This window comes from Carassius carassius, chromosome 25, assembly GCF_963082965.1.
Source record: "Carassius carassius chromosome 25, fCarCar2.1, whole genome shotgun sequence".
Classification (NCBI taxonomy): domain Eukaryota; kingdom Metazoa; phylum Chordata; class Actinopteri; order Cypriniformes; family Cyprinidae; genus Carassius; species Carassius carassius.
Window position 1 is genome coordinate 31,817,084 of NC_081779.1, and position 26,174 is coordinate 31,843,257.

At 46.2% G+C, this 26,174-nt stretch overlaps 2 protein-coding genes across 3 annotated transcripts in view; one reads left to right on the forward strand and one right to left on the reverse strand.

The window, feature by feature from the left end:
- Window positions 1-13,720, reverse strand: part of LOC132104566 (F-box/LRR-repeat protein 19-like) — a 34,787-nt gene extending 21,067 nt beyond the window's left edge. Inside the window, exons 1-7 of one of the 2 annotated variants that reach the window (XM_059510131.1) lie at window positions 13,228-13,720; window positions 8,204-8,389; window positions 7,893-8,036; window positions 7,730-7,816; window positions 7,147-7,329; window positions 5,145-5,177; window positions 3,959-5,067 (exon numbers count right to left, since the gene is read on the reverse strand). In XM_059510131.1, coding sequence (XP_059366114.1) covers window positions 3,959-5,067; window positions 5,145-5,177; window positions 7,147-7,329; window positions 7,730-7,816; window positions 7,893-8,036; window positions 8,204-8,374 — 1,727 coding nt within the window. In that variant the 5' untranslated portion in view covers window positions 8,375-8,389; window positions 13,228-13,720. Of the gene's footprint in view, window positions 1-3,958; window positions 5,071-5,144; window positions 5,178-7,146; window positions 7,330-7,729; window positions 7,817-7,892; window positions 8,037-8,203; window positions 8,390-13,227 lie in introns of both variants that reach the window. The other variant, XM_059510129.1, reaches the window with a different exon arrangement.
- Window positions 13,721-13,953: 233 nt separating this feature from the next.
- LOC132104567 (NEDD8-conjugating enzyme Ubc12) lies at window positions 13,954-24,197 on the forward strand. Its single transcript, XM_059510132.1, has 6 exons — window positions 13,954-14,232; window positions 17,686-17,780; window positions 17,878-17,916; window positions 23,030-23,133; window positions 23,220-23,283; window positions 23,350-24,197. Exons 1-6 carry the CDS (start codon window positions 14,118-14,120, stop codon window positions 23,488-23,490), a joined length of 558 nt encoding a protein of 185 aa, XP_059366115.1. The 5' UTR covers window positions 13,954-14,117; the 3' UTR covers window positions 23,491-24,197.
- The last annotated feature ends 1,977 nt before the right edge of the window (window positions 24,198-26,174 follow it).

A 26,174-nucleotide genomic window follows, 5' to 3' on the forward strand; every position in this document is an offset into this window, starting at 1 on the left:
CTGCAGGTGGAGCTAAAGCGTTTCCTCGGTTACCATCGTAAACACAGCACTCATGAAAGGCGCGGCAGGTGGAGCTTAAAACGTTTCCTCGGTTACCACCGTAAACAAAGCACTCATGAACACCGCTGCAGGTGGAGCTAAAGCGTTTCCTCGGTTACCACCGTAAACACAGCACTCATGAACACCGCTGCAAGTGGAGCTAAAGCATTTCCTTGGTTACCACCGTAAACACAGCACTCATGAACACCGCTGCAGGTGGAGCTAAAGCGTTTCCTCGGTTACCATCGTAAACACAGCACTCATGAACACCACGGCAGGTGGAGCTAAAGCTTTTCCTCGGTTACCACCGTAAACACAGCACTCATGAACACCGCTGCAGGTGAAGCTAAAGCGTTTCCTCGGTTACCACCGTAAACACAGCACTCATGAACACCACGGCAGGTGGAGCTAAAGCTTTTCCTCGGTTACCACCGTAAACACAGCACTCATGAACACCACGGCAGGTGGAGCTAAAGCTTTTCCTCGGTTACCACCGTAAACACAGCACTCATGAACACCACGGCAGGTGGAGCTTAAAACGTTTCCTCGGTTACCACCGTAAACAAAGCACTCATGAACACCGCTGCAGGTGGAGCTAAAGCGTTTCCTCGGTTACCACCGTAAACACAGCACTCATGAACACCGCTGCAGGTGAAGCTAAAGCGTTTCCTCGGTTACCACCATAAACAGCACTCATGAACACCGCTGCAGGTGGAGCTAAAGCGTTTCCTCGGTTACCATCGTAAACACAGCACTCATGAACGGCGCGGCAGGTGGAGCTTAAAACGTTTCCTCGGTTACCACCGTAAACAAAGCACTCATGAACACCGCTGCAGGTGGAGCTAAAGCGTTTCCTCGGTTACCACCGTAAACACAGCACTCATGAACACCGCTGCAGGTGGAGCTAAAGCGTTTCCTCGGTTACCATCGTAAACACAGCACTCATGAACGGCGCGGCAGGTGGAGCTTAAAACGTTTCCTCGGTTACCACCGTAAACAAAGCACTCATGAACACCGCTGCAGGTGGAGCTAAAGCATTTCCTCGGTTACCACCGTAAACACAGCACTCATGAACACCGCTGCAGGTGAAGCTAAAGCGTTTCCTCGGTTACCACCGTAAACACAGCACTCATGAACACCGCTGCAGGTGAAGCTAAAGCGTTTCCTCGGTTACCACCGTAAACACAGCACTCATGAACCCCGTTGCAGGTGGAGCTTAAAACGTTTCCTCGGTTACCACCGTAAACACAGCACTCATGAACACCGCTGCAGGTGGAGCTAAAGCGTTACCTCGGTTACCACCGTAAACACAGCACTCATGAACACCGCTGCAGGTGAAGCTAAAGCGTTTCCTCGGTTACCACCGTAAACACAGCACTCATGAAAACCGCTGCAGGTGGAGCTAAAGCGTTTCCTCGGTTACCACCGTAAACACAGCACTCATGAACAACGCTGCAGGTGGAGCTAAAGCGTTTCCTCGGTTACCACCGTAAACACAGCACTCATGAACACCACGGCAGGTGGAGCTTAAAGCGTTTCCTCGGTTACTGCTGTACACAAAGCACACATGAACACCACGATAGGTGGAGCTTAAACCGTTTCCTCGGTTACTGCTGTAAACAAAGCACTCATGAACACCACGGCAGGTGGAGCTAAAGCGTTTCCTCGGTTACCACCGTAAACACAGCACTCATGAACACCACGGCAGGTGGAGCTTAAAGCGTTTCCTCGGTTACCATCGTAAACACAGCACTCATGAACACCACGGCAGGTGGAGCTAAAGCGTTTCCTTGGTTACCACCGTAAACACAGCACTCATGAACACCACGGCAGGTGGAGCTAAAGCTTTTCCTCGGTTACCACCGTAAACACAGCACTCATGAATACCACGGCAGGTGGAGCTTAAAGCGTTTCCTCGGTTACCATCGTAAACACAGCACTCATGAACACCACGGCAGGTGGAGCTTAAAGCGTTTCCTCGGTTACCACCGTAAACACAGCACTCATGAACACCACGGCAGGTGGAGCTTAAAGCATTTTCTCGGTTACCACCGTAAACACAGCACTCATGAACACCACGGCAGGTGGAGCTTAAAGCATTTCCTCGGTTACCGCCGTAAACACAGCACTCATGAACGCAGAGGAAGGTGGAGCTTAAAGCGTTTCCTCGGTTACTGCCGTAAATAAAGCACTCATGAACACCACAGCAAGTGGATCTTAAAGCATTTCCTCAGTTACCGCCGTAAACACAGCACTCATGAAAGCAGTGGCAGGTGGAGCTAAAGCGTTTCCTCAGTTACCGCCGTAAACACAGCATTCATGAACGCAGTGGCAGGTGGTGCTTAAAGCGTTTCCTCGGTTACTGCTGTAAACACAGCACTCATGAACACCACAGCAGGTGGATCTTAAAGCATTTCCTCGGTTACCGCCGTAAACACAGCACTCATGAACGCAGTGGCAGGTGGTGCTTAAAGCATTTCCTCGGTTACCGCCGTAAACACAGCACTCATGAACGCAGTGGCAGGTGGATCTTAAAGCATTTCCTCGGTTACCGCCGTAAACACAGCACTGATGAACGCAGTAGCAGGTGGAGCTTAAAACATTTCCTCGTTTACAGCTGTAAAGAAAGCAGCGCTGCACTTATGAACTTTAATATGCATTTTACAGATGCAAGATGAAAAGAAAAAAATACCATCTAAACTTTTATTGAGACAGTAAGTTCCACTCAGACATGCATTCATATTAACTCGTTACCACCGTTACAGCTTAAAGCGTTTCCTCGGTTACCATCGTAAACACAGCACTCATGAACACCACGGCAGGTGGAGCTTAAAGCGTTTCCTCGGTTACCACCGTAAACACATCACTCATGAATACCACGGCAGGTGGAGCTTAAAGCGTTTCCTCGGTTACCATCGTAAACACAGCACTCATGAACACCACGGCAGGTGGAGCTTAAAGCGTTTCCTCGGTTACCACCGTAAACACAGCACTCATGAACACCACGGCAGGTGGAGCTTAAAGCATTTTCTCGGTTACCACCGTAAACACAGCACTCATGAACACCACGGCAGGTGGAGCTTAAAGCATTTCCTCGGTTACCGCCGTAAACACAGCACTCATGAACGCAGAGGAAGGTGGAGCTTAAAGCGTTTCCTCGGTTACTGCCGTAAATAAAGCACTCATGAACACCACAGCAAGTGGATCTTAAAGCATTTCCTCAGTTACCGCCGTAAACACAGCACTCATGAAAGCAGTGGCAGGTGGAGCTAAAGCGTTTCCTCAGTTACCGCCGTAAACACAGCATTCATGAACGCAGTGGCAGGTGGTGCTTAAAGCGTTTCCTCGGTTACTGCTGTAAACACAGCACTCATGAACACCACAGCAGGTGGATCTTAAAGCATTTCCTCGGTTACCGCCGTAAACACAGCACTCATGAACGCAGTGGCAGGTGGTGCTTAAAGCATTTCCTCGGTTACCGCCGTAAACACAGCACTCATGAACGCAGTGGCAGGTGGATCTTAAAGCATTTCCTCGGTTACCGCCGTAAACACAGCACTGATGAACGCAGTAGCAGGTGGAGCTTAAAACATTTCCTCGTTTACAGCTGTAAAGAAAGCAGCGCTGCACTTATGAACTTTAATATGCATTTTACAGATGCAAGATGAAAAGAAAAAAATACCATCTAAACTTTTATTGAGACAGTAAGTTCCACTCAGACATGCATTCATATTAACTCCTGCCCTTAACTGAATCACAATTTGTTTAGCATCTCAACCGATTTGAATCGTCACATACTTGAATCGATTTTCAACTGGCTCGTGGTTAACCGTTATGTTCCTATTAGGCAGTTTGCTGAAGTTTGACAGTGATATGAATGCTGATGCCTAGCTGTGATGTGTGGTGTCTGATGTCTTACCAACGGCTCCAAGTGCGGCACACACGCATGCAGACACACAGCTGCCGCTGACTGAGATGCTGGAAGACACGGAGCCAGACTTCCCTTGGCAGCACGTGAGACGCGCCGCTGTCCAGCGGCAGGCAGTGTGGCTCGGGGCAGGCCGGCGGCGGTCGCACAAGGTGCCGCTCCATCTGCAGGGGCCGCGGCGGAGAGGGCACAGCCACAGCACTCCTCTTCACCAGTTGTGAGCGCGACTGCTGCGAGCGATGTGGAGTCAAAGAGACGCTGACCGGGTTACAGGTGGCAGTGTTGCCGTTCGCAGTACCAGAGCCAGCTGATGCTGTACCTGTGCTCTTATTTGAGGAAATGTTCTGCCGGCTTCCTCCTCGGATTTTGCTCCCACGGACAGCCTTTCCGGGGGTGTGCGGGTGATTGGTTACAGTACTGCTGTTGGAGTTCTCCTTCTCTTGCATCTCTCTGCCAGCCACCCGTGTGCGGCCGTTGCGTGTGTCCTGTCCGTTAGTGCGCTTGGATGAGGACAGGCCTTCGGGTCCCGCCAAATGTCCATGTCCAAAGGGTGGCAGCTGCGTAGCTGACAGCGGTGAGGACGGCTGACCCCGATCCCCTGCCCTGTCCTCATCATCATCTGCTTCAGTGTCCACGACCGCTCTGCGCAGCCTGCTACTCACGTCTCCTCTGCGGCGATGTGGCTGCGGCTCGTCCTGCTCATGGTCTGCTGCTACGCTCTCGCCATCAGAATCCTCACTGGCACTGAAGCCCAGCTCTGCCAGACGGCGGCTTCGCTCTCGCTCGCGGATGCTGCTGTTGCCATATCCAGCTGCTGGAGAGGAAGCTTCTGAGGCGGCGACAGGAGATGGCGAGTCTGAATCCGATTCCGAGTCACTTTCTGAGCTGGAGGAGGACGAGGAGCTGGAGTCGCGCACTCGCTCCAGTAGCTGACACATGCGTTTGAAGCGCTCGAGCTTCTCACGGTGATGCGAGCGCTGGTCCTGGCTCGGGGCTGAGGGCTGCGGCGCACCAGAGCCTCCAGCAGAGCTGTGTCCACCAGCCAGCAAAGAGTTGGGCCCGTTCGCTTCAGAAGAATCCGAGGAGTTGGGTTTGGCTTTCTGCTGAAGATGTTAAAGAGAGAAGATTACAACACACAACTGTGCATGTCATGTCAACAATAAGACTAAAGACTTACCTTTTTCAGGTGTTTATCACGGGCACCTTTGATCTGTTGGGGACAAACAGAAAGACGCACATGTTCAAACAGGACCTGAGTGATGCATGGTTATACGTGACGTTACTTCCTGCTAAACTCTGTACCAACTCTACAAAACTGTGGACGGACACACACACACACACTAATCGCAATATCTTATAATATGGTCTACCTAAGCCCCACCTCCACCACGCCCCTCTTGAGTAGACTAGAAAACTTTGTTGGCATTAATGGAAGTGCATTAGCATGGTACTTATATGACCGCCATCAATTCGTAGCAGTGAATGAAGAGGTATCATATTGATCACAAGTGCAGTAAAGAGTACCTCAAGGCTCAGTACTAGGGCCACTACTCTTCACGCTTCACATGTTACCCTTGGGAGATATCATCAGGAAACATGGAGTTAGCTTTCACTGTTATGCTGATGATACTCAGCTCTATATTTCTTTGCGGCCCGGCGAAACATACCAATTTGAAAAACTAACAGAATGCATAGTTGATATAAAAAACTGGATGACAAGTAATTTCTTACTGCTAAATTCTGAAAAACAGAGGTGTTAATTATAGGACCTAAAAACTCTGCTTGTAATAATCTAGAACACTGTCTAAGACTTGATGGTTGCTCTGCGTTCCTGACATGCACAACTATGACTGCTGCACTTGCATCTCACATGAGGGATGAACAGAAAGTGAAGTAGAGTTAGAGGTTAAACTTTTAGAAAACATGTCTAGAGAATTTGTGGGGATTTTATTCCATTCCGCTGCGTCTCATGTGTTTTTATGTTTAAAGCGTCTGATCGGCGCTTTGGCTATTTGCATTTAAAGTATTGTAGTACTTTTAACGTTTTCTCGCTGGTTAATGACATGATGTAGCGCAGCGGTTCCCAATTCCAGTGCTCGCGCACATATTTTACATGTCTCCCTTAGTTAACACACCCACTTCAGATGACCAACTCGAGCTACGTGAATGAACTGTGTTGCAATTGATATGATCCCTACTCCCTGAGCAGGGGTTTACTTCACTTCGGAACATGGACTGAACTGGGAACCACTGATGAACAATGAACCGTGTGTGGAGAACCGTGTGGGGAGAACCGTGTGGGGGGAGAACCGTGTGTGGGGAGAACCGTGTGTGGGGAGAACCGTGTGTGGGGAGAACCGCGTGGGGAGAACCGTGTGGGGAGAACCGTGTGGGGAGAACCGTGTGTGGGGAGAACCGCGTGGGGAGAACCGCGTGGGGAGAACCGCGTGGGGTGAACCGTGTTTGGGGAGAACCGTGTGTGGGGAGAACCGTGTGTGGGGAGAACCGTGTGTGGGGAGAACCGTGTGTGGGGAGAACCGTGTGTGGGGAGAACTGTGTGTGGGGAGAACCGTGTGTGGGGAGAACCGTGTGTGGGGAGAACCGCGTGTGGAAAAAACGGTTCTTTTTTTTTTTCAGCGAACCGTGCCAGCCCTACCATTTACCTAAATTTGTTACTTCAGACTTATGTGCCTCTAGAAGCTTGCGTTCTGCAAGTGAACATCGCTTCATTGTTCATCCCAAAGAAGCACAAAGTCACTTTTACAGACTTTTAAATTAAATGTTCCCTCCTGGTGGAATGACCTCCCCAACTCAATCAGAGCAGCTGAGTCCTTAGCCATCTTCAAGAATCGGCTTAAAACACATCTCTTCCATCTTTATTTGACCCTCTAACTTTACACTCACTATTCAAATTCTATTCTTTAAAAAAACTTGTTTCTCAATTCTATCTGTTTTCTTTTTATTTATTATAATATTTAAAAGCTCTTGCTATGTGTACTGTGTTAAGCTAACTGAGACTTGTTATAGCACTTATATATCATTGCTCTGTTACTAATTTTGATTGCTTCTGTTGTCCTCACGTGTAAGTCACTTCGGTTAAAGTGTCTGCTCAAAGACTAAATGTGAATGTAATGTGTCCCGTCACACTCAAGCTGAATCACAAGCAGTGAAGCACTCACCTTCTTTCTGGAGGCACTCTCCTGAGGAAGCTCCTTGTCCTTCCTGCGCTTGGCTCCGTCCGGCCGGGCCGAGTCGTCCAGGGACAGGCTCTTCTTCTTACTGGGTGGAGGCTCATCCGTCAGCTTCCAGCGGCTCACCTCCCCATTGTCCATGCGCCTCTTCCCTGAACCATCTCCTGGATCCTAAACATCGGACACTTCCATTAGCATGATTTTTATTAGGCTGAAGGCCAAACAGAACTAGATCAGTGATGACATCATCACGATTCAGTCAGACGCCATCATAAAGTTGAAAAGCTCCTGGTTTAGAAACGGAGTTGATGTGAGTGACCCAGAGATCTCTACTTCTGTGATCTACAGCGCTCTGAAGTCGGCTACAGCTTCAGTTCACCTCGACGCTTCAGAACATAATTTCCTGACGCCACTGCTTCCTGTCTGTCTCCTTCACTCTACTAAAACAGATTTATTCACCAAGTGTTCTCTTACATGTCTTCCCTTTACATTTAAGTAAATATGAACTAGCTGGAAACTGTACCACTCTGGCCCTGTGATGGAGCAGAGGAGGATCTGTGTGCAGTCTTACCTTACTGGTCTTTCCTTCCTTGTGGCACTTTGGACATTCCCAGCAGTTTGGGATCTCATCATTAATAATGCCTTCAGACTTGGCCATCTGACGAGAGAGGGTTGATGGTGTTATCAGACGTGCTGGCTTCGATCAGCTTCACCTCTGTGTGTGTGTTACTAACCTTCAGACAGCTGGGGTGGATGATCTCGTTACAGATGGTGCACTCCATGAGCGAGAGGCTGAACTTCTCCTCCTCCGACTCCACCGTGTCCTCCTTCCCTGCTTCACCACACGCGAAACACACGGCTGTGTGTGGTAACACGGGCTGAGGAGAGCAGGAGAGTCAGTGAAGCCAGAGGCAGACCCCTAACCCTAACCAGTGAGCTTGAGCATCCTCAGGGCCTCGCTGCTTTCAGTCTATACACTCACATGCTCAAACAAACACAACCATATCTATATCATGAAGAAAAAGAGTCTGTTTGCTGGACTCACCGCAGTGCACTGCCGGAGCAGACAGGACTGCTTCATCCGGCCCGGCCCGCCGAACTTCTTCATGTCCTTACAGAAGTGACACTCTCCACACTCGGTCCGCAGACAGGCCTGACAGCGCCGGCACCGTGTCCGCCGCCGCCGCGCACCACCCAGAGCCTTACTGCCAGACATCCCCTCCGCATTCAGCTGAGGAGCGCACACACACACACACACACACACGGAGACAGAGACACACACACACACGGAGACAGAGACACAGATACACACACACACACACGGAGACAGAGACACAGAGAGACACACACACACACACACATGGACACAGAGACACACACACAGAGACACAGACACACACACACACACACACACACACACACACATGGAGACAGAGACACAGAGAGACACACACACAAGGAGACAGAGACACAGAGACACACACACGGATACAGAGACACAGAGACACACACACACACGGAGACAGAGACACAGAGAGACACACACAGAGACACAGACACACACACACGGAGACAGAGACACAGAGAGACACACACAGAGACACAGACACACACACACGGAGACAGAGACACAGAGAGACACACACAGAGACACAGACACACACACACGGAGACAGAGACACAGAGAGACACACACAGAGACACAGACACACACACACACACACACACATGGAGACAGAGACACAGAGAGACACACACACGGATACAGAGACACACACGGAGACAGAGACACAGAGACACACACACAGAGACACAGAGACACAGAGAGACACACACACAAGGAGACAGAGACACAGAGACACACACACACGGAGACAGAGACACAGAGAGACACACACACGGATACAGAGACACAGAGACACACACACACACGGAGACAGAGACACAGAGAGACACACACACACACACACACACACACGGAGACAGAGACACAGACACACACACACACACACACACATGGAGACAGAGACACAGACACACACACACACACGGAGACAGAGACACAGAGAGACACACACACACGGAGACAGAGACACAGAGAGACACACACAGAGACACAGACACACACACGGAGACAGAGACACAGAGAGACACACACACACGGAGACAGAGACACAGAGAGACACACACAGAGACACAGACACACACACACACATGGAGACAGAGACACAGAGAGACACACACACACACACAAGGAGACAGAGACACACACAGAGACACAGACACACACACACACGGAGACAGAGACACAGAGACACAAACACACACATGGAGACAGAGACACAGAGAGACACACACACACACGGAGACAGAGACACAGAGACACACACACACACGGAGACAGAGACACAGAGACACACACACACACGGAGACAGAGACACAGAGACACACACACACACGGAGACAGAGACACAGAGACACAAACACACACATGGAGACAGAGACACAGAGAGACACAAACACACACACGGAGACAGAGACACAGAGACACAAACACACACATGGAGACAGAGACACAGACACACACACACACACACACACGGAGACAGAGACACAGAGAGACACACACACACACGGAGACAGAGACACAGAGAGACACACACAGAGACACAGACACACACACACACACACATGGAGACAGAGACACAGAGAGACACACACACACACACAAGGAGACAGAGACACAGAGAGACACACACAGAGACACAGACACACACACACACATGGAGACAGAGACACAGAGAGACACACACACACACAAGGAGACAGAGACACACACAGAGACACAGACACACACACACAGGGAGACAGAGACACAGAGACACACACACACGGAGACAGAGACACAGAGAGACACACACACACACACGGAGACAGAAACACAGAGACACACACACAGAGACACAGACACACACACACACGGAGACAGACACACACACACACACACACACACACACACGGAGACAGAAACACAGAGACACACGGAGACAGAAACACAGAGACACACACACAGAGACACAGAGACACACACACACGGAGACAGACACACACACACACACACACACACAGAGACACATATTCAGCTCTTTGCACATCTGCAGAACACACACTGCTCTTTTTCTTACTGTCTGTAATCTCTAACTGATTGGAGTTGCTCTTTTATAAATACAAAAAGCTATCTACACACGACTAAACAAATGCATATATATATATATTAGGTCTGTCAAATCATATACAGGTGCTGGTCATATAATTAGAATATCATCAAAAAGTTGATTTATTTCACTAATTCCATTCAAAAAGTGAAACTTGCATATTATATTTATTCATTACACACAGACTGATATATTTCAAATGTTTATTTCTTTTAATTTTGATGATTATAACTGACAACTAAGGAAAATCCCAAATTCAGTATCTCAGAAAATTAGAATATAACTTAAGACCAATACAAAGAAAGGATTTTTAGAAATCTTGGCCAACTGAAAAGTATGATCATGTACAGCACTCAATACTTAGTTGTTGCTCCTTTTGTCTGAATGACTGCAGCAATGCGGCGTGGCATGGAGTCGATCAGTCTGTGGCACTGCTCAGGTGTTATGAGAGCCCAGGTTACTCTGATAGTGGCCTTCAGCTCTTCTGCATTCTTGGGTCTGGCATATCACATCTTCCTCTTCACAATAGCCCATAGATTTTCTATGGGGTTAAGGTCAGGCGAGTTTGCTGGCCAATTAAGAACAGGGATACCATGGTCCTTAAACCAGGTACTGGTAACTTTGACACTGTGTGCAGGTGCCAGGTCCTGTTGGAAAATGAAATCTGCATCTCCATAAAGTTGGTCAGCAGCAGGAAGCATGAAGTGCTCTAAAACTTCCTGGTATACGGCTGTGTTGACCTTAGACCTCAGAAAACACAGTGGACCAACACCAGCAGATGACATGGCACCCCAAACCATCACTGACTGTGGAAACTTTACACTGGACCTCAAGCAACGAGGATTGTGTGCCTCTCCTCTCTTCCTCAAGACTCTGGGACCCTGATTTCCTAAGGAAATGTTAAATTTACTTTCATCAGAAGAACATAACTGTGCACCACTCAGCAGCAGTCCAGTCCTTTTTGAAGCGAGACGCTTCTGACGCTGTCTGTTGTTCAAGAGTGTCTTGACACAAGGAGTGCGACAGCTGAAACCCATGTCTTGCACACGTCTGTGTGTAGTGGTTCTTGAAGCACTGACTCCAGCAGCAGTCCACTATTTGTGAATCTCCCTCACAGTTTTGAATGGGTTTTGTTTCACAATCCCCTCCAGGGTGCTGTTATCCCTATTGCTTGTACACTTGTTTCTACCACATCTTTTCCTTCCCTTCGCCTCTCTATTAATGTGCTTGGACACAGAGCTCTGTGAACAGCCAGCCTCTTTTACAATGACCTTTTGTGTCTTGCCCTCCTTGTGCAAGGTGTCAATGGTCCTTTTTTGGACAACTGTCAAGTCAGCAGTCTTCCCCATGATTGTGTAGCCTACAGAACTAGGCTGAGAGACCATTTAAAGGCTTTGCAGGTGTTTTGAGTTAATTAGCTGATTAGAGTGTGGCACCAGGTGTCTTCAATATTGAACCTTTTCACAATATTCTAATTTTCTGAGATACTGAATTTGGGATTCTCCTTAGTTGTCAGTTATAATCAAAGTTAAAAGAAATAAACATTTGAAATATGTCAGTCTGTGTGTAATGAATGAATATAATACACAAGTTTGACTTTTATATAAATCAACTTTTTGATGATATTCTAATTATATGACCAGCACCTGTAGATGTGTGTCCTGTGTTTATCTACACGACCGGTCAAGAGTCTGGGGTCAGTGAGAACTATAATGTTTTCTGCACATCAAGGCTGCAATTATTTGATCAAAAAAATAATAATAATAAAATGGAAATAGCAATATTTCAAAATGTTATTTTAATATTAAATAATGGTTTATATTTCAATATCCTTTAAAGTGTAATTTATTTCTGTGATGCTCCGCTGTATTTTCAGCATCATTCCTCCAGTCTTCAGTGTCACATGATCTTCAGAAATCAGAATAATATACTGATTTATTATCAGAATTATCAATGTTGTGCTGACAAATATGTTTTTTCAAATTGGGATACTTTTTTTTAGGAATCTTTGAAAAATAAAAAGTAAAAAAAGGACAGCATTTATTCAAAATATAAATATTTTCTAACAATATACATCTTTGCTATCACTTCTTATCAATTGAACATATCCTTGCTGAATAAAAGTTTTAATTTCTTTCTAAAAGAGAGAATAAAAATGTACTGACTCCAAACTTCTGAATTGTAGAAAAGATTTCTATCTAAGATACTGAGAAGAGAATCATGAAAAACTATCACAGTTTCCAACAGAATCTGAAGCAGCACAGTTTCAGCACAGGATAATAAATAATAAAAAAATCAATAATAATAAATCATCATATTATTCTGATTTCTGAAGATCATGTGACACTGAAGACTGGAGGAATGATGCTGAAAATACAGCAGAGCATCACAGAAAGAAATCATAATAATATTTCACAATATAAACATTTTTGATCAAATAAATGCAGTGCTGATGAGCAGAAGCGACTTCGGTAAATCATGAAAAAGGTTCTGATCCAGACACACATCTCTATCACCAGTGACAGGGGTCAGAGGTCAAGAGCTGATCTGATCCTCACTACACAGTGTTAGCCACAGGAGCTACTACATGATCCAAGAGACACACCAGGAGCTGAATCCACTGCTACACACACACACTGTGTCAGGAGAGCACACACCACAGCAGCACACACAGAGAGAGCGCTTCGCCGTGTTTACATGCACAGACACACAGACTGTGTGCAGCGGAAGCGCCGCCGGAAGCAGCAGCTAGCATGTGTTAGCAGCTTCAGCAGCACTAACTCACCTCTCTAACCTCCTGATCTGAAGAAGCTGAGCGCTTGAGTCTCACACAGACCCTGACACACGACTCACCTGCTCGAGTGGAGGCGCATGCTGCTGGATCGAGCATCAGACTGATGTGTTCTCGCGACAGATGCACACAATGAGACCGCTTCCTTGTTCCTGTTGTATCACAGCTTTACATGAGAGACTCGATTAAACCCCAGACTCAGAGATCACGATCCCTCAGCTCCTCTGATGCTCCACACGGGCAGAGATCCTCACCTGTGAGCGCAGGCCAGTCTCCCAGCGCTCGGCTGAACTGAAAGAGAAACAGCGCAGGCGGACGAGCGCGTCTTTGTTCGCTCTCTCTATTGTGCTGCTCCGCTGCGCGTGCAGGAGTATTATATTAATATCTGTCCCAGTCCAGAGCAGCTCGTCACCCCGACGCCACCGCACTCCGAGCCTGCTCCCGACGATCAAATAAATAAATAAATATTGTAAATAAAAAATATGGAGAGTAAAAAAACGACAGCTCCTCCCGGTCTGTTCGTCACAGCCGAAAGGCAACATGGGAGATGTGGTCCACTTGTGCCCTACCCAAAACATTCATGTTATTTACATTGCTTACATTGCTGAATTATTTTTTATTTTATTTTTTACAGCCCAATGCTTCAGATGTAATTTTATAAAAAGAATAATAATAATAACAAAGTTGTTTTTAATCAATAAATACCACAACAATAATGAATAATAATTCTTAAAACCAGGCTAAGGTGGTATGAGCTGATCTGGAAGCAGTTGCTCGAATAGAGTCAGATGTGTGACTGTGCGGCTAACATTAGCCGCTAACACACACACACACACACACACAGCTGCTGAACACACCGCGCATCGGCTCAGATCACTCTTCAACACTCATCAGCGACGTCAGATCAGACTAGATTGGCTTCGGCTGGATCTCAGCACAGACCTGAGTGAAGATGATCAAGCTTTTCTCGCTGAAGCAGCAGAAGAAGGACGAGGAGTCCGCGGGAGGAACGAGAGCCGGAGCCGGCGGGAAGAAGGCGAGCGCGGCCCAGCTGCGAATACAGAAGGGTACGAACACCAGAGCATCCCTCCAGAGACCGTCACTTATCCCCCACACACACACGGAGAGAGTCAGGGAGTCAGTATTCATTGCGTACTCAGGCTCGTTTAAAGACCGTCCTCACGCTGTCGAGCGACATTAGCATTAGCCACCGCGCTAACACATAGCGCAACTCCCGGCACTGATTTATCATTATTTACTCGGTGTTTGGACACTTCAGGGGTGTCACGGAGAGAGAAGCTCATGTGTGAAGTCACAGAGCTCGGCAGAAACGCTCGTTCTCCGCCAGATCAAGCTCAGTCTCAGTCACAACATTGAGGCCTGCTCCGTTAGCCTCGGAAGCAGAAGCCTCGGCCTGTGTGACTCTGATCCCGCGGGACACTTGACACTTCAGACCGTCACAGAAATCCGGAGAACACCTCAAGACACTCAGGATTAACCGTTGTTTTATTGTAGTAAAACTGCAGTAATCGTGTTTTTTTTTAACGTTTTTAACCACAGTTTTACTACAAAAACCCTAGCAGCACCATGGTAAATTTGTGGTTACCGTGGTTTAACTATTTAAAATAGTAATCATGGTTATTTTTGGTAAAACCATGGTTCATTTTCATAAGGGATCGCTGTCTTAAACCACTCAAACATTAAAAAACGTTTGAGGGGTGTTTGAACCGAATGACCCTCCTCTCATCATTTACTCACGCTCTCGTTTATCATCAAATTCAGCTCAGTTATTATTATTTCTAGCCCTCCGTTCAAAGTTCATTCCACCGGAGTTTCAGCGCCTCAGAAGAGACATATTAAAGTGTTTCTGAACCACATCCATATGAAATGGGTGGTTTTCTTTATATGACCGACAGGTGTAATTTAGGCTTTAGTTCACACACAAAGGTTGAGCTCAACAGAAGTTGAGTTCTGTGAATGTGAATCTGTGAAGCTAGTCTCTTCAGAGGACTTGTGTTAAACCGCCTGATTCCATTTGTGAAGCGTTGAGATCTCTGTCTGGAGTTAAACTCAGACCGCTGTCCGTCTCAGAGACTCACGGCTCACTTCACAAATCAGGCAGTAAGCTGAAGGTGGGTTAGTTCAGTTCAGATGGGGGCTGCCTGTATTATAACCAGTTATTCTGCTTTGAAGTGTGTGTTCAGTGTCAGAACATCTGTTGTTGTTTTGGTCTGTGACTCCGCCCACTGCCAGTTCAGCCAATAGCATTTCAACACCCGTGTCGCCAGTTGATGTAAAACACAGCGTTTTGGAGCCAGGAAATGAACTGGGTCAGAGATCACAGATTCTAAAACTCCATCCATACACCATCCCTCTCCAGTATTGAGAGTTTGGAGTGCAGCACCTGTTTCAGCCGCTAGCTGTCAATATTAGGAACTGCACTCTAATGATGCTCTTGATGTGGATGGATGCGTTTTGGTGACTGACTGATATAGTGCTGAAAATCCCTTATATAAGCACACGCACGTGTGACCTTTATCACGGTCAGCAAACCTGCTCAAGGTCATGTCCAGATTCTGTAAGAGAAGCTGATGATGTGTTAAGCCCCTTTCACACTACACGTCGGACCCGGCAAATTGCCGGAACATTGCCGGGTCGCTGCAAGCAAACACGTCCCGGGATTGATTCAAACCCGGGTCGGGGACCTAGTAACATTGTCGGGTTCAACCTGGGACGAGCGCTGTGTGAACAAAAGCCAGATCTAATGCCGTGTCAAAGTGATGACTCTCTTACCAGCTGTTTTGAAGGAAGGAAAAATATGTGCAAACTGTAATGAAGCAGAGATCAGTTAGTTACTCACTTTCCTCGCTGACGCCGAGATCGTTCGCTTGCTTCAGTGAAAGTATAACGTGCCTAATGTTTTCGACTCGTGCATTACACGTCACGCCCTGATGTCACGTGTCGTTACGGGATCTTTACGGGTTGTGTGTGAAAGCATTCACATATCCCGGGTAATCACTGGCAGTGTGAAAGTGCAAAATCTAGCGACCCGGGAACAATTGCCGGAACACTTTACCAGTGTATTTGCCAGAATGGCAATGTGAAAGGGGCTTAAGACTCCTCAGCTTTCATGTGAAGCGACGGCCATGTGAGCCAGCAGATCTGTGATCAGACCTCTCAAAAAACCCTGACAGTGATTGCACTTCTGCAAACCCGAACTAGAAAAAGCTCTTAGCCAATCAGTGTGTGTTAGGTTACTCACAGACGGTTGGACATCAGTGATGGACATTGCTCTGACGGTGAAGATCCAGCCCTGCTGCTGACACAAAGACACAGGACACAGACACACACAGAAACACACACAGGTCACAGACACACACACGGACATGGACAGGACAGGACATGGACACACACACAGAAACACACAGGTCACGGACACACACACACACAGAAACACGGACAGGACATGGACACATCCACAGACACAGGACTCACCCACAGACACAGGACACACACACAGACACACACAGGACACGGACACACACAGAGACACACAGACACAAAGGACATGGACAGACACAGGACACACACAGGACATGGACACAGAGGACACAAACAGACACAGGACACACACACAGGACACGGTCACACACAGGACAGACACAGGACACAGACACAGGACACGGACACACACAGGACAGACACAGGACACAGGACACGGACACACACAGGACAGACACAGGACACACACAGACACAGGACACGGACACACAGAGACACACACAGAACGGACACAGGACACGGACACACACAGGACAGACACAGGACAGACACAGGACACGGACACACACAGACACAGGACACGGACACACAGAGACACACACAGAACGGACACAGGACACACACACAGGACAGACACAGGACACGGACACACACAGGACACACAGAGACAGACACAGGACACACACAGACGCAGGACACACACAGGACACGGACACACAGGACAGGCACACAGACACACAGAGGACACACAGACACAGGACAGACACACAGGACAGACACACAAAGGACAGACACACAGGACACGGACACACACAGGACACGAACACACACAGGACAGACACAGGACACGGATACACACAGACACAGGACACGCACACAGGACACGGACACACACAGGACAGACACAGGACACACACAGACACAGGACACGGACACACAGAGACACACACAGAACAGACACAGGACACACACACAGGACAGACACAGGACACGGACACACACACAGGACACACAGACACAGGACACGGACACACAGAGACACACACAGAACGGATACAGGACACACACACAGGACACACAGAGACACACACAGGACAGACACAGGACACACAGACGCACACAGGACAGACACAGGACCACGCTCAGACCAGATTGATCTAGTAACCCTGAAAAATGCTTCAGAATGAATAGTGAGAGTTTTGTCTGTGTGTAATGCTGCTGTTGTTTCTCTGTGACAGACATCAACGAGCTGAACCTGCCGAAGACGTGTGAGATTGTGTTCCCTGACCAAGACGACCTGCTCACCTTCAAGCTCATCATCTCCCCGGACGAGGTGTGCTCCTGACTGATCCGTGTAGTGTCTGTCTGAATATTGAGGCGTGAGCTGTGACGACAGCCTGATTGATCATCTCTCTCTTCTTCTTCTGCAGGGTTTCTATAAAGGTGGTAAATTTGTCTTCAGTTTTAAGGTAAACAGCAGCTGGATCCTCTGTAGACAGATCACACACTCATACTGGTGCTTCACTAGATTCCTGCAGCAGTCTAGCTGTGTTTGTGTGTAGGAATTCACATTCATTAAACTACACCACATCAAAGCCAATTCATTTAATCATTTAAATATCTTTGATAATGTTTTCACTAGGGGTGGGGGAAAAATAGATACAGCATAGTATGGTGATATTTTCCACAGCATTACTGTATCCATACACGGACGCCAAGTATTGATCCTTTATTATGCTATTTGGTAGAATAATAAAAAATAAAAAGTCCAAAAATAGGCTACATAATACTGATGATATTTATGTCCCGCTCCGGCCGTCAGTGTTCAGTGTGCATGTGTGTCTCTCCTGCTCTGCTCTGTGAATGTGCTTGTGTACCTCACCGAGAAGCAGTCCGCTCAGATAACACTGAAGGACATCTCTGTGCAGTACACACTTCTGTTAGAGCAGCACTGCTGTAACTGTGCTCAGATAACACTGAAGGATATCTCTGTGCAGTACACACTTCTGTTAGAGCAGCACTGCTGTAACAGTGCTCCGATAACACTGAAGGATATCTCTGTGCAGTACATGCTTCTGTTAGAGCAGCACTGCTGTAACTGTGCTCAGATAACACTGAAGGATATCTCTGTGCAGTACACGCTTCTGTTAGAGCAGCACTGCTGTAACAGTGCTCCGATAACACTGAAGGATATCTCTGTGCAGTACATGCTTCTGTTAGAGCAGCACTGCTGTAACTGTGCTCAGATAACACTGAAGGATATCTCGGTGCAGTACACGCTTCTGTTAGAGCAGCACTGCTGTAACTGTGCTCAGATAACACTGAAGGATATCTCTGTGCAGTACACGCTTCTGTTAGAGCAGCACTGCTGTAACAGTGCTCCGATAACACTGAAGGATATCTCGGTGCAGTACACGCTTCTGTTAGAGCAGCACTGCTGTAACTGTGCTCAGATAACACTGAAGGATATCTCTGTGCAGTACACGCTTCTGTTAGAGCAGCACTGCTGTAACTGTGCTCCGATAACACTGAAGGATATCTCTGTGCAGTACACGCTTCTGTTAGAGCAGCACTGCTGTAACTGTGCTCCGATAACACTGAAGGATATCTCGGTGCAGTACACGCTTCTGTTAGAGCAGCACTGCTGTAACTGTGCTCCGATAACACTGAAGGATATCTCTGTGCAGTACACGCTTCTGTTAGAGCAGCACTGCTGTAACTGTGCTCCGATAACACTGAAGGATATCTCTGTGCAGTACACGCTTCTGTTAGAGCAGCACTGCTGTAACTGTGCTCCGATAACACTGAAGGATATCTCTGTGCAGTACACGCTTCTGTTAGAGTAGCACTGCTGTAACTGTGCTCCGATAACACTGAAGGATATCTCTGTGCAGTACACGCTTCTGTTAGAGCAGCACTGCTGTAACTGCTCAGATAACACTGAAGGATATCTCTGTGCAGTACACGCTTCTGTTAGAGCAGCACTGCTGTAACTGTGCTCCGATAACGCTGAAGGATATCTCTGTGCAGTACACGCTTCTGTTAGAGCAGCACTGCTGTAACTGTGCTCCGATAACGCTGAAGGATATCTCTGTGCAGTACACGCTTCTGTTAGAGCAGCACTGCTGTAACTGTGCTCCGATAACGCTGAAGGATATCTCTGTGCAGTACACGCTTCTGTTAGAGCAGCACTGCTGTAACTGTGCTCCGATAACGCTGAAGGATATCTCTGTGCAGTACACGCTTCTGTTAGAGCAGCACTGCTGTAACTGTGCTCCGATAACGCTGAAGGATATCTCTGTGCAGTACACGCTTCTGTTAGAGCAGCACTGCTGTAACTGTGCTCCGATAACGCTGAAGGATATCTCTGTGCAGTACACGCTTCTGTTAGAGCAGCACTGCTGTAACTGTGCTCCGATAACGCTGAAGGATATCTCTGTGCAGTACACGCTTCTGTTAGAGCAGCACTGCTGTAACTGTGCTCCGATAACGCTGAAGGATATCTCTGTGCAGTACACGCTTCTGTTAGAGCAGCACTGCTGTAACTGTGCTCCGATAACACTGAAGGATATCTCTGTGCAGTACACGCTTCTGTTAGAGCAGCACTGCTGTAACTGTGCTCAGATAACACTGAAGGATATCTCTGTGCAGTACACGCTTCTGTTAGAGCAGCACTGCTGTAACTGTGCTCAGATAACACTGAAGGATATCTCTGTGCAGTACACGCTTCTGTTAGAGCAGCACTGCTGTAACTGCTCAGATAACACTGAAGGATATCTCTGTGCAGTACACGCTTCTGTTAGAGCAGCACTGCTGTAACTGCTCAGATAACACTGAAGGATATCTCTGTGCAGTACACGCTTCTGTTAGAGCAGCACTGCTGTATCTGTGCTCAGATAACACTGAAGGATATCTCTGTGCAGTACACGCTTCTGTTAGAGCAGCACTGCTGTAACTGTGCTCAGATAACACTGAAGGACATCTCTGTGCAGTACATGCTTCTGTTAGAGCAGCACTGCTGTAACTGTGCTCCGATAACACTGAAGGACATCTCTGTGCAGTACACGCTTCTGTTAGAGCAGCACTGCTGTAACTGTGCTCCGATAACACTGAAGGACATCTCTGTGCAGTACACGCTTCTGTTAGAGCAGCACTGCTGTAACTGTGCTCCGATAACACTGAAGGACATCTCTGTGCAGTACACGCTTCTGTTAGAGCAGCACTGCTGTAACTGTGCTCCGATAACACTGAAGGATATCTCTGTGCAGTACACGCTTCTGTTAGAGCAGCACTGCTGTAACTGTGCTCAGATAACACTGAAGGATATCTCTGTGCAGTACACGCTTCTGTTAGAGCAGCACTGCTGTAACTGCTCAGATAACACTGAAGGATATCTCTGTGCAGTACACGCTTCTGTTAGAGCAGCACTGCTGTAACTGTGCTCCGATAACACTGAAGGATATCTCTGTGCAGTACACGCTTCTGTTAGAGCAGCACTGCTGTAACAGTGCTCCGATAACACTGAAGGATATCTCTGTGCAGTACACGCTTCTGTTAGAGCAGCACTGCTGTAACTGTGCTCCGATAACACTGAAGGATATCTCTGTGCAGTACACGCTTCTGTTAGAGCAGCACTGCTGTAACTGTGTAGTTCAGCTGAACCGGCCAGCGCTCTTGACGCTGTTCCAAGAATTACTTTGTAGAACTATACATTATTTGGATAATTAGTCCAAAAAACAACTTCTGTCTGATTCTCTTACATAGAAGGGAATATGTTTAATATTAATAATGTTATATGTAAAAGTTTTGATATTTAATATTAAGGTAACACTTCTCAATAAGGTTACATTAGTTATTGTACTAACATAAATGAACAATACATTACAGTATTCTTAAAGGGATAGTTCACCCAAAAACGAAAATGATGTCATTAATAACTCACCCTCATGTCGTTCCAAACCCGTAAAACCTCCGTTTATCTTCTGAACATAGTTTAAGATATTTTAGATTTAGTCCGAGAGCTCTCAGTCCCTCCATTGAAGCTGTGTGTACGGTCTACTGTCCATGTCCAGAAAGGTAAGAATAACATCATCAAAGTAGTCCATGTGACATCAGAGGGTCAGTTAGAATATTTTGAAGCATCGGAAATACATTTTGGTCCCAAAATAGAAAAAACTACGACTTTATTCAGCATTGTCTTCTCTTCCGTGTCTGTTGTGAGAGAGTTCAAAACAAACCAGTTTGTGATATCCGGTTCAGGAACGAATCATTCGCTGTAACCGGATCTTTTTGAACCAGTTCACCAAATTGAACTGAAACGTTTCAAACGGTTCGTGTCTCTAATTAGCGTTAATCCACAAATGACTTAAGCTGTTAATAATATACCAATATCCCGGAGTAATTCATTTACTCAAACAGTACACTGACTGAACTGCTGTGAAGAGAGAACTGAAGATGAACACCGAGCCGAGCCAGATAACGAACAACAGACACGGAAGAGAAGACAATGCTGAATAAAGCCGTAGTTTTTGCTATTTTTGGACCAAAATGTATTTTCGATGCTTCAGAATATTCTAACTGACCCTCTGATGTCACATGGACTACTTTGATGATGTTTTTCTTATCTTTCTGGACATGGACAGTAGACCGTACACACAACTTCAATGGAGGGACTGAGAGCTCTCGGACTAAATCTAAAATATCTTAAACTGTGTTCTGAAGATAAACGGAGGTCTCACGGGTTTGGAACGACATGAGGGTAAGTTGTTAATGACATAGTTCACAGAAAAAAGGAAATTAACCCTTTAACTATTTAACCTTATTGTAAAGTTACCAAAATTAATATAATTCTGTCCAGTTTTGTTACTTTCAGTAAAAGTGTGGTTATTTTATTGGCTTGTGTTTTTTCAGTATCATAAAAATTGAGCTGAATTTAAAAGGTCTTACAAAATTACTCTATTTAAAAAATAATAATTACAAAACATTTTTGTTTTCGGCCGAGCGATCCAGATGTAAGATTACATGTCTAATTTAATTTTAATTGAACAATAATTCACTTTCAGATGCACCAATTGCTGAAGGGCCTGCACAAGATCAAGTTCAAGTAGCATTGTTCACATTACCTGCAGTAGGTCATGTGGACTAGACTGTAATACAGGTGCACACAACATCTGACAGGTTTCCATGAGTCTGTCTGCTTCGCAATCACAGTGAGATAAACAGAGAAATGTTTCTTTTTAGTTAAGACCATGTTGACAGTTTTCCTTTTGGAGACATAATTTGAAGTTGGAAAAAGGTAATAAATTGCAATCTATCGCAGAATATCGCAATCTTAACGTGCTCCTATCGTATGGTGAGGCCTCTGGTGATCCCCACTCCTAGTTTTCACATGTGTTCTGGTTCTGAAGCAAGAGACATTAGATAAGGATCTGTGCAGGTTTGTCTTCCTGTCAGTGTCCTTCAGCAGGTGATGTTCAGTAACCGCAGCAGTGTGATGAGCCAATCAGACGCCAGAGAAGGAACTGATCTGCTCTTCACAAGTGTGTGAGATGATCTCTGAACAGTGTTGTGTTCTGCTTTCAGGTGGGACAGGGATACCCTCACGACCCTCCGAAAGTGAAATGTGAAACGATGGTCTATCACCCCAACATTGACCTGGAAGGCAACGTCTGTCTAAATATTTTGAGGTATTATAGGTGCACTCCCCTGTTCCTCCTCATAGAGCAGCTGACCGGAGCGTGCTCGTTCTCACTGCATCATGTTTATGTTTCAGAGAAGACTGGAAGCCAGTGCTGACCATTAACTCCATCATATACGGACTGCAGTATCTGTTCCTGGTAAGTTCAGAAGACCGTTCCTGCTGGTGAGCAGTGTTCAGGTCTTAAACCCTGTGTCGTCCACAGGAGCCCAATCCTGAAGACCCTCTGAACAAAGAGGCAGCGGAGGTGCTGCAGACCAACCGGCGGCTGTTCGAGCAGAACGTCCAGCGCTCGCTGCGCGGAGGATACGTAGGAGCCACCTACTTCGAGCGCTGTCTCAAATAGTCCACGGCGCCGGCCCTCACATCCCAGAATGCATTTATCGTTTACATGCGCTGAGACGCACTGACCGACACACTGACCGCACACAGGAGAGGAGGAGGAGGGCCGGTCAGTGATTGTTGCTCAGAGAATTCAGCCCTATTTTGCCACTATGCTGGTACCCACTGTTTATTTTTGCTGAGATTCACCTGCTAACTTCTCCTCCCACTCACAGAGAGTAAGACAGACACATTCAGATCATTACACTTCAGGACGGAATTCGTTTGGGCTTCGGCTACGCTGACCTGCCTCGAGTCGCACGTATTCAAGTAGTCACTCATTTTTACCTTTGCCTTCGACCAATTCTGATCGACCAGTGCTGACAAATTGTTACCCGCTGAAGCTAGAGAGCGGCTCACGAGATGGTCAGGATCCGTCTGCTCATTGGGCTGTTGGGAGCTTGGGACACGTACATGTTTTGCTGTAGTTTTCCTGGTTGGGAATGGGTGGGATGGGATTTCCCTGAGGAGCATCATCGTAGGGTTAGGAAGGGTTGCGTACAATGTTAGAGTTCTGTTGTGTATATTGAAAAATCCCAGTTGTTCATGATGACTGCAATATGAATTATGTTAAATAAAATATTGTCTTGAATGCCTGCATTTTAAGATGAGTGTAAACCACAACAGCAGATTGTCTTTAAAGAAACAGCAACAATAAAATGTTTTATCTGACTGGACGCTGCTGCTGCGATGTGTTCACACTGACAGAAAACACTGGTCACATCACGGTCATCCAGCTCGACCAGATAACATTCACTTCCATTTCACTGTAAACTGCTGTAAGAGGGAAGTGTGTGACAAACTCCCCTACATTAACCACCTCTCACACCACAGGACTGTGGGATATCATGCTGCTTTCAGATTTCAGACAAATGCAAGAATAAAGGGTGATGAAATCTGCAAGAGCACTGCCCTTTCACAATGGGTTCATATTTTAATATGAACATGGCATTGCTCTCCGTGCTTCAGTCAGCTGAGAACTAAATGCAGTACATCAGTCTTGCCCTCTTTGAGTTATGCTTCATTTTCAGTAATATTACTTTTGCTTTTATATTTTAAAACATAATAGTTAACTTTTCAGCATTTATAAGCACAGTTGATTATTTCGAAGGGAGAAACCCTGACCTGTCCCAATACCTGACAGATGATTCTTGGAGTAAATCTGAATGATTGGTGGGTGATCTGATCTGATCTGATCTGATCTGCACTCCATCAGTTCTTGTCTGACTCTCAGTGATCCAGAGCTCAAGTGTGTTCATAACAAATGCCTGGCTCTGTCCCAACAGCAGTGCTGTCCAAAGGAGGTTTCAGAAGAGTGCTGAGCAGTGCTCTCTCCTGACGGTCAAAGTGACACTAAACCCTGAGTATCATACAGCTGCAGCGCTTCTGGAGACAGTACAGTAGACCCACACAAACACATCACCACCATCTCTGTGACCTTCACATTACTGGTGCTTTCCAAAGCTTGAACATTTACCTCTTTTAATATTTGGTTTATTTTTTTAAAGTTGAAACACAAAACTTAGCAATAAACAACTCTTATTCTATGGAAATTGTTTTTGCAAAAATAATAAAACTTTCTTGATTGTTTTATCACTGGCCCGATCAAGCTTCCTTCAGACTGGCCCCGGGCCCCAGAAATATAATCTAAGCACGTTCATCAACCTTAAAGATGTGAATGAGATGGCCATGGCTTTCTCAACAACAAAATAAAAAATATTTAAATAACAAGGAAAGGGGGGGATTGGGAAGAAAACAAAAAATAAATATACACTGAACAAATTTATAAACACAACACTTTTGTTCTTGCCCCCATTTTTCATGAGCTTTTTTTTTTTTTTTAATAAAAATTAGATGAAATTGTTGGTCTACATTCTACGGAATGTAGAGAATTATCTCATTACCGTTGCAGTTTTGGTGGATTTTACCTTAAGCCTTCTTCATCTAAAGGTTATGTCATATTACATCTTTATAAGCATTTTTTTGTAGTGTAGGGACTGTGGTGTTGAACCTAACTAACAACTACCTTAGCCAGAGCACCTGCTCAGCAGATTTTAAGCATGCTACAGTTCTGCCATTATTAAAGAGGCTTAATTTTGCAATAGAGGATCCAAATAAATTTAGCCCAATCTCAAGTCTACCTTGTTTAGCCAAGATCATAGAAAAAGTGGTATTTAAGCAGCTACAAGCACATATCACTGGTGAATTCAGTTAGTGAGCCCTATAAAGTCCTGCCACAGCACTGAGACAATGCTGGTCAAAGTGTAAAATGACATCTTTGTTTCACTGGATAATGGCGACAATGTTATTTTAATTCTGCTTGACCTTAGTGCAGCGTTTGATATGGTGGAATGTGAGATTTTAATCAACCGCTAGAACACTGGGTTGGCCTAAAAGGTAATGTTCTCAAATGGTTTAGATCTTATCTCACGGACAGATTTGTTTTTGTTAATAGTGGGGACTGTAATTCTTCAAGATTACATCTTTCTTGGGGAGTACCACAAGGTTCAATCCTTGCTCCAATTCTTTTCTCCCTTTATATGCTACCATTGGGGGATATTTTTCACAAATATAAAGTCTCATTTCATTGTTACGCTGATCATATGCAGATTCTCTTTCTAACATTCGTTCAGTATTTCACTATGGGAC